Here is a 7,875-nt window from a genome sequence, read left to right as displayed (position 1 = left end):
TTTATATGATTACATCACAAACTCTTCTTCAAAATGCCAAAACCATGTCACAGTTGTACATTGCATAGACTGGATTAATTTGGAATCTGTAATCCAGATGGTTACACTGTGGGCAGGAACTGTCATCTGATTGGTTACACTAGCATTATGGGCGGGCACTGTGTTCTGATTGGTTACAGGTGTGTGCTGTGACAGTAAACATTCAATATGATGCAGTGTTGTAGATTATATGTTATATATGTTGCATATTAAATATACATTATAAATCTATATGATGTTCTGATGTTCTCCGTGTGTAGGATGTTCCGTAAAGCTTACTCAGCCGCGATGCCGGATCAACCTGCTGATGTGCTCAACTGTTTAAGGGTAACATTCCTCTTTACACCCAGAACCTGTATGAACATCAGACTGACACACAGCGCAGGGTTAATGATGTGTTAATGCTGTGTAATGATGTGTAATGAAGTGTTAATGATGTGTAATGATGTGTTAATGATGTGTAATGATGTGTTAATGCTGTGTAATGATATGTAATGATGTGTTAATGATGTGTTAATGCTGTGTAATGATGTGTAATGAAGTGTTAATGATGTGTTAATGGTGTGTTAATGGCATATTACTTGTGTGTTACTCTTCAGGATTTGGACAGGTGGAGTTTTGATGTGTTTGCTCTGGATGCTGTCAGTTCGGGCCATTCACTAAAAACACTCTTCATCGAGCTGATCATCAAACACCAGCTGAACAGCAGATTTAAGGTACAACACTGAACACACTAAACACTGAACACATTAAACACTAAACAGTGAATATGATAAATGCTGAACATGCTAAACATATTAAATACTGAACACGTTAAAAACTGCATATGCTAAATGCATTAAACACACTAAACATTAAACCCTGTGTGTTGTATCTTGTATCATGTGTATGTTAGGTATACTGTGTGTGTGTATGTGTGTTTGTTATGTATGTGTTTTGTATACTCTGTGTGTGTGTGTGTGCTTTCCAGGTGCCAATCTCGTGTTTGATGTCATTCCTGTGTGAGTTGGAACGTGGTTACAGCAAACACACAAATGCGTATCACAATCACACACATGCCGCCGATGTCACACACACAGTCCACTGTCTACTGCTGCGCACCGGAGTACTGGTACCTGTCTCTCTGTCTCTCTCTCTCTCCCTCTGTGTCTCTCTGTGTTTCTCTCTCTGTGTCTCTCTCTCTCTCTCTCTCCGTGTCTCTCTGTGTTTCTCTCTCTGTCTCTCTCTCTCTCTCTCTCTCTCTGTCTCTCTCCCTCTGTGTCTCTCTCTCTCTCTGTCTGTCTGTGTGTCTTTTTCTGTCTCTCTCTGTGTTTCTGTGTTTCTCTCTATGTTTCTCTCTGTCTCTCTCCGTGTGTCTCTCTCCGTGTGTCTCTCTCCGTGTGTCTCTCTCTCTGTCTCTCTGTTTATCTTTCTGTGTCTCTCTCTCTGTCTCTCTGTGTATCTTTCTCGGTCACTCTACGTCTCTTTCGGTGTCTCTCTGTGTCTCTCTGTGTCTCTCTGTGTCTCTCCTCACAGGGCAGCCGCCCCGTCTCTACGGCCAGCCAGTGCTCGCTGAGTCTGTACATCGTCAGAGTCTTTCTTAATCTCTTATCCGTCACCGTGGTCAGGTATTCCGCCACGGCGTACTCTCCATTTAGTGCCGAATAACATTCCAGTTTGTGTTGATTATTAACGGTGTTTGTTCAGTAAGTAATGTACTTTTCTCTCTCTGTGTTTGTGATGCGATTGGGCCGAATGGTGGTGAGTGTGAGGTCCTGAGTCTCCGTCACCTCCGCAGGTGAGAGGTGAAAGGTGAGAGGTCAGTGAGTCTCAGGACCAGCTGGCAGAGGGAACTCCTCGCTACGCTCAGCTCCTGGTGTTTCAGGGCTTTATAGTGGTATGTCTCGGGGTCACTCGCTTTTAAATGCTTCCAAGTGTTTCCAGGCTCATTTTTGGATGTTTAAAAGGAGAGGATATCGGCCTAATTCTGCCCTACATCCATTTGGTGTTTTTCTTTGGACGTTTAGTATACTTTTGCAAAATTCCATATGCAGGGTTTCAATTGGATGTTTTTCCCAATTTATAAAGTCATATTTTATAGGCGGACCCCACACTTCACTGCCATATAATGCAATAGGTTCGATGACCGAATTGAAAATTTTGAGCCAGTTTTGAACCGGAATATCAATTTTAATGATTTCTTAATGGCACAGAAAGCTCTTTTAGCTTTCTCTTTGCGTTCAGACTGTGAGTCCCAGAGATGTGGATCTTTTGTGGAAAATCATCACTTTGGTCTTTTGATGGTTTACTGTCAGGGCCCAGGACTGACAGTAACTCTCCAGCACTGCCAGGCTCTTCTGCAGACCCTTGTTAGTGGGCGACAGGAGAACCAAGTCGTCTGCGTAGAGGAGGCACTTTATTTCTGCATCGTATAGAGCGAGACCTTGAATGGGAGACGTTTCTATCATTTTAGCCAATTGGTTGATGTAAATGTTGAATAGAGTGGGATTTAAACTGCAGCCCTGCCTCACTCCACGCTGCTGGAAGAAAAATTCTGTTCTTTTGTTTTCAATTTTAACAGCAAATGACGGGCGGCGTACATTGATTTGATCACATCATAACACTTTCCCCCTGTGCCTCTGTGTGTGTGCCTCTCTATGGCTCTCTGTCTCTCTGTCTCTTGCTCTCTGTCTCTCTGTGTGTCTGCACGTCTGTATAAATTCAGAAAGTTTTAATTTCATGTAAACAATGAATGCTGTATTCACTTACTGTTTATATGTAGTTCCCCAGTGTGAGTGTTTATATATAATATGTGTGTGTGTGTGTGTGTGTGTGTGTGTGTGTAGTACTGGTTGACAGAGTTGGAGGTGTTGGCATGTCTGTTTGCAGCAGCCATTCATGATTATGAACACACAGGAAACACCAACAACTTCCACATATACACAAGGTGCGTAACTTGTTGTGTATCAGCTGCTAAAAGAAGTATGATGTTATCATGTATACAACCTCTGTGTGTGTGTGTGTGTGTGTGTGTGTAGGTCTGAATTAGCGATGATCTATAATGATCGCTCGGTGCAGGAGAGTCACCACGTCAGTGCCGCATTCCGCCTCCTACAGGACGAAAATACAAACATCTTGATGAACCTGACACGCCCTGAATGGCTGTGAGTCTCACACACACACCCCCTCCGATTTTGAGCCAGACAGCTCTGTATTGATTATGTTAACTTTACTGTGTGTGTGTGTGTGTGTGTGTGTGTGTGTGTGTGTGTGTGTGTGTGTGTGTGTGTGTGTGTGTGTGTCAGTGAGCTGCGGTCTCTGGTGATAGAGATGGTGTTGGGAACAGACATGTCCTCCCACGTTCTGCAGGTCAAAGCCATGAGGACGTGTTTACAGCAACATGAAAGGTAAACACTCAGTAACACACACCAGTAATAATAAACACATGTGCTTCTGCTGAGTTCTGGATTGTGATTGGTCAGAAGGTGTTGATTAATTTTCTATAACAGCAGCTCTGACAGTAGTGCAGCTGCAACTCACAGGTTTATACTAATGCACTTGTTCTATAGGTTATTGTTTCTATAGTAACAGCTCATTCACAGGGGCTCGTACAGCAGACGCTCCACTGATAATAAATGGATTAAAAAGGTATTGATATGGTGATGTTTTCCTGAAGTAAGAACATGTTTATGTAACACTGATGGAAGGAGTCTCCAGTGTCAGCGCTTTGTAACAGTCAGAGGTAAAGCTGTAACTAAGTTTTCTGACATCTTCAGGACAGAGGAGTTTACGCTTCTTTGCGGTTTCTCAGTAACATGCGGAATAAGCTGTGCATTTTTTGTCTTATTAACTTGAAAAGAGAGAATAAAGAGGCTGGAGAGGGAACGAGTGTTTATAGCTGCTATAACGTGACAACAGGAACTAACTCGTTTCCCCGACATTCCACAACATTAAACACACATCTGTCGTAATTACCTTCGTTAATGCATTCTGATAATAATGCTGTTCTGGAGATGTGTAGCTATAATGTTAAACCAGATAGATTAACTGGATGGGAATTAACCTACAGTCTCCATTCTGCAGAACTATTCCTTAGATTAGGATATTCTAAAATATTTTATTAAAGCAAGACTGCAGGTATTAACCACTCAGCTTAATTTTTTCATTTGATACCTGAAAGCTCACTCCCCTTGTTGTAAACATCACGGCAGTGAACAGGTAACTGACTCTATATCCAACTTATTAAATGCAACATTTACAAGGAGCTCTATATTGCGAGACATGACAGGATTGTGGATTCACTCCATAAAGAGTTACCATGTATTTTTCCCAGTGCTGTCACAATATATTCCATCTCTTCTGTGAAGCCACAGATGTTCCATCAGTGTGAAGCACTTACCTCAAAATAAACCCAACACTCTTAACTGTTTGTGCTGGAATTTGGTTGTTCTTTTGACTCCACCATGGAGGAGGCTAAACTTTTGACTAAACTTTTGACTAAACTTTTGCAATACCAATCATTAGTACAGGTAATAACCAGCCTGGGATACACCTGTCAAATCTTAGTATTCATATCTGGAAACTTTGGGCATGTGCATAGGCTTGTATATATACATATATATATTACGTGTGTTTGTCTTTGTGTGTGTGTTAACCAGCATTGATAAAGTGAAGGCATTGTCTCTCATTCTGCATGCGGCTGATATCGGTCACCCTGCTAAATCCTGGAGTTTACACTCACGCTGGACCCCCAGACTGATGGAGGAGTTTTTCATACAGGTACACACACGCACACACACACAGCACCGCACAATAGTCACACAAAAACAACAACAATAACAACAATATTAATAAATAAATAAATAAAGTATATTTCTGTACCAGGTGTATCTATATGTGTATGTATAATGTCTAAATGCTAATGTTGTTTATTATTCAGATTAAGTACGGATTTGTGTGTGTGTGTTTTTTTTTTTTTTTTTTTTTACAGGGAGATAAAGAAGCTGAACTGGGTTTAGCTATCTCACCTCTGTGTGACAGACAGAACACACCTGTTGCTCAGTCTCAGATTGGTGAGACAACTCACTATTAACCAATGCTAATCTCATAAACTAATCTGTTCAGCATTAACACATACACGACTTCTCAAATACAACAGCTGAACAGAGCCGTTTAAACACACACACACCTGGGACAGGGGCGGGGCTGTATGGTCAGGGCGGGACTGTATGGTCAGGGGCGGGGCTGAATGTTCAGGGGCGGGGCTGAATGGTCAGGGGCGGGGCTGTATAGTAAGACAGATAATTAAAGGTAAATCAATAAGTGACTGATGTTTGCATGTTTCAGCTTTTATAGAGTTTATCGTGGAGCCTACATTTTCATTAATCAGCGACATGTCGGAGAAAATCGTCATCCCTCTGATACAGGACACAACTGAAGCATCACCAACCTGCAGCAGATACCGGTGTGTGTTACTGTGTCTGTATCTACACAACTAATGGTTACACCATATGGGCTTTGAACCCTGGTTTACAGTGCTCAGAGGCGAGAACTTACCCCAGTGCGCTGCCCAGAGACAGAGAGGAACCCAACTGCAGAGCAAGCCAAAGTCCCAAGGATTAATTTAAAGTCCAATCCTAACCCTAACATTACAAAGAATATGTATGTATGTATGTATATATATATATATATATATATATATATATATATATATATGTATATACACATACACACACGTGCACACACTCACATGGCCAAAAGTATATGGACATGTGACCGTCACACCCATATGTTGTTCCTCCCCAAACTGTTGCCACAAAGTTGAAAGCACAGAAGCATATGTCTCTGTGTGCTGTAGCTTTACAGTTTCCCTTCACTGGAACTAAGAGGCTCAAACCTGTTCCAGCATGACAATGCCCCTGTGCACAAAGCGAGCTCCATGAAGACATGGTGTGTGAAGGTTGGAGTAGAAGAACTCGAGTGTCCTGCACAGAGCCCTGACCTCAACCCCACTGAACACCTTTGGGATGAACTGGAACACCGACTGAACCCCAGACCTCCTCGACATCCCAACATCAGCGCCTGACCTCACTAATGCTCTTGTAGCTGAATGAACACAAATCCCCACAGCCACGCTCCGACATCTAGTGGAAAGCTTCCCAGAAGAGTGGAGCTCATTATAACAGCAAACACACGGGGAATAAATCTGGACGTTCAGCAAGGACATACGGGTGTGATGGTCAGGGGTGCACATACTTTTGGCCACATAGTGTACTTATGAAGAGAATATGAAGCGCCTGAGCTAGCTAGAGAAGCCAAAGAAATTACCATGATGTACCCAGGAGATCATTACAGCAAATAGCAATATTGACTCCCGACTGAGCACATGGAGAGCTCTCTTTAAACAGATTCAGGTACAGGTGCTCCTGATTACCACTAATTATAACTAAGATGGTCTTCTCTGTCTCCCTCTGGTGGCAGATGCCGGTCCAGCAATGTATCTGGTTGCTCTCTATCTCTATCTCCTTCTAGTGACTGTACAAGGCCGAGCCAGCTGTCCCCTTACATTCATTACAGCAGTGTGTGTGTGTGTGTGTGTGTGTGTGTGTGTGTGTCTGTAGAGAACTACAGTGGACTGTGGCGGACCTTGTTAGCTTCAGATCCATGTGGATGAGACACACTGAGGAGAACAAGAGCAGGTGGAGGGCCAAAATGAAGAATGGTAACACATTAAATACTTAAATATAAATATATAAACACTGATACAAACCACAGCCACTGTATATCAACACTGATATAAAACACACACACACGCACACACACAGTATAAACACTGATATAAAACACAGAACTAGATTCACTGATTTATCAACCAGAGCAGAAAAATAGAAATATATTTTATAGTTTTTGTACATAAACTGTCTGTCTGTTTATCTGTCTCTGTCTATCCGTCTCTGTGTGTCTGCAGGTGTGTCTGATTTCAGAGATGAGTCTGAAACGCAGACAGGACAAGAAACTGCATGAAAAGAGCATTTACTTGATAAATGAGTGCAGGGAGGAAGAAGAGGAATAGGGGGAAGATGAAGAGGAGAGATGAGGAAGAGGAGGAGGAAGATGAAGAAGAGAGATAAGGAAGAGGAGGAGGAAGATGAAGAGGAGAGATGAGGAAGAGGAGGAGGAAGATGAAGAGGAGAGATGAGAAAGAGGGGGAAGATGAAGAGGAGAGATGAGGAAGAGGAGGAGGAAGATGAAGAGGAGAGATGAGGAAGAGGAGGAGGAAGATGAAGAGGAGAGATGAGGAAGAGGGGGAAGATGAAGAGGAGAGATAAGGAAGAGGAGGAGGAAGATGAAGAGGAGAGATGAGGAAGAGGAGGAGGAAGATGAAGAGGAGAGATGAGAAAGAGGGGGAAGATGAAGAGGAGAGATGAGGAAGAGGGGGAAGATGAAGAGGAGAGATGAGGAAGAGGAGGAGGAGAGATGAAGAGGAGAGATGAGGAAGAGGAGGAGGAGAGATGAAGAGGAGAGATGAGGAAGAGGAGGAGGAAGATGAAGAGGAGAGATGAGAAAGAGGGGGAAGATGAAGAGGAGAGATGAGGAAGAGGAGGAGGAGAGATGAGGAAGAGGAGGAGGAAGATGAAGAGGAGAGATGAGAAAGAGGGGGAAGATGAAGAGGAGAGATGAGGAAGAGGAGGAGGAGAGATGAAGAGGAGAGATGAGGAAGAGGAGGAGGAAGATGAAGAGGAGAGATGAGGAAGAGGAGGAGGAGAGATGAGGAAGAGGAGGAGGAAGATGAAGAGGAGAGATGAGAAAGAGGGGGAAGATGAAGAGGAGAGATGAGGAAGAGGAGGAGGAAGATGA

General features: G+C 43.0%; 1 protein-coding gene across 2 annotated transcripts in view; it reads left to right on the top strand.

The window, feature by feature from the left end:
* Nucleotides 1-7,286, top strand: part of LOC113524444 (dual specificity calcium/calmodulin-dependent 3',5'-cyclic nucleotide phosphodiesterase 1B) — a 9,822-nt gene extending 2,536 nt beyond the window's left edge. For both annotated transcript variants that reach the window (XM_034302118.2, XM_034302120.2), the window contains 11 exons: nucleotides 300-366; nucleotides 639-755; nucleotides 1,010-1,150; nucleotides 2,865-2,965; nucleotides 3,057-3,182; nucleotides 3,324-3,425; nucleotides 4,677-4,797; nucleotides 5,009-5,090; nucleotides 5,365-5,482; nucleotides 6,639-6,739; nucleotides 6,986-7,286. In XM_034302118.2, coding sequence (XP_034158009.1) covers nucleotides 300-366; nucleotides 639-755; nucleotides 1,010-1,150; nucleotides 2,865-2,965; nucleotides 3,057-3,182; nucleotides 3,324-3,425; nucleotides 4,677-4,797; nucleotides 5,009-5,090; nucleotides 5,365-5,482; nucleotides 6,639-6,739; nucleotides 6,986-7,041 — 1,132 coding nt within the window. In that variant the 3' untranslated portion in view covers nucleotides 7,042-7,286. The remainder of the gene's footprint in view (nucleotides 1-299; nucleotides 367-638; nucleotides 756-1,009; nucleotides 1,151-2,864; nucleotides 2,966-3,056; nucleotides 3,183-3,323; nucleotides 3,426-4,676; nucleotides 4,798-5,008; nucleotides 5,091-5,364; nucleotides 5,483-6,638; nucleotides 6,740-6,985) is intronic.
* Nucleotides 7,287-7,875: the final 589 nt, after the last annotated feature.

The sequence above is a fragment of the Pangasianodon hypophthalmus genome, chromosome 20, assembly GCF_027358585.1.
Source record: "Pangasianodon hypophthalmus isolate fPanHyp1 chromosome 20, fPanHyp1.pri, whole genome shotgun sequence".
In the NCBI taxonomy this organism is placed as follows: Eukaryota; Metazoa; Chordata; class Actinopteri; order Siluriformes; family Pangasiidae; genus Pangasianodon; species Pangasianodon hypophthalmus.
The sequence above is the reverse complement of the archived record's forward strand: the minus strand, read 5'-3'. Positions and strand labels throughout refer to the sequence as shown.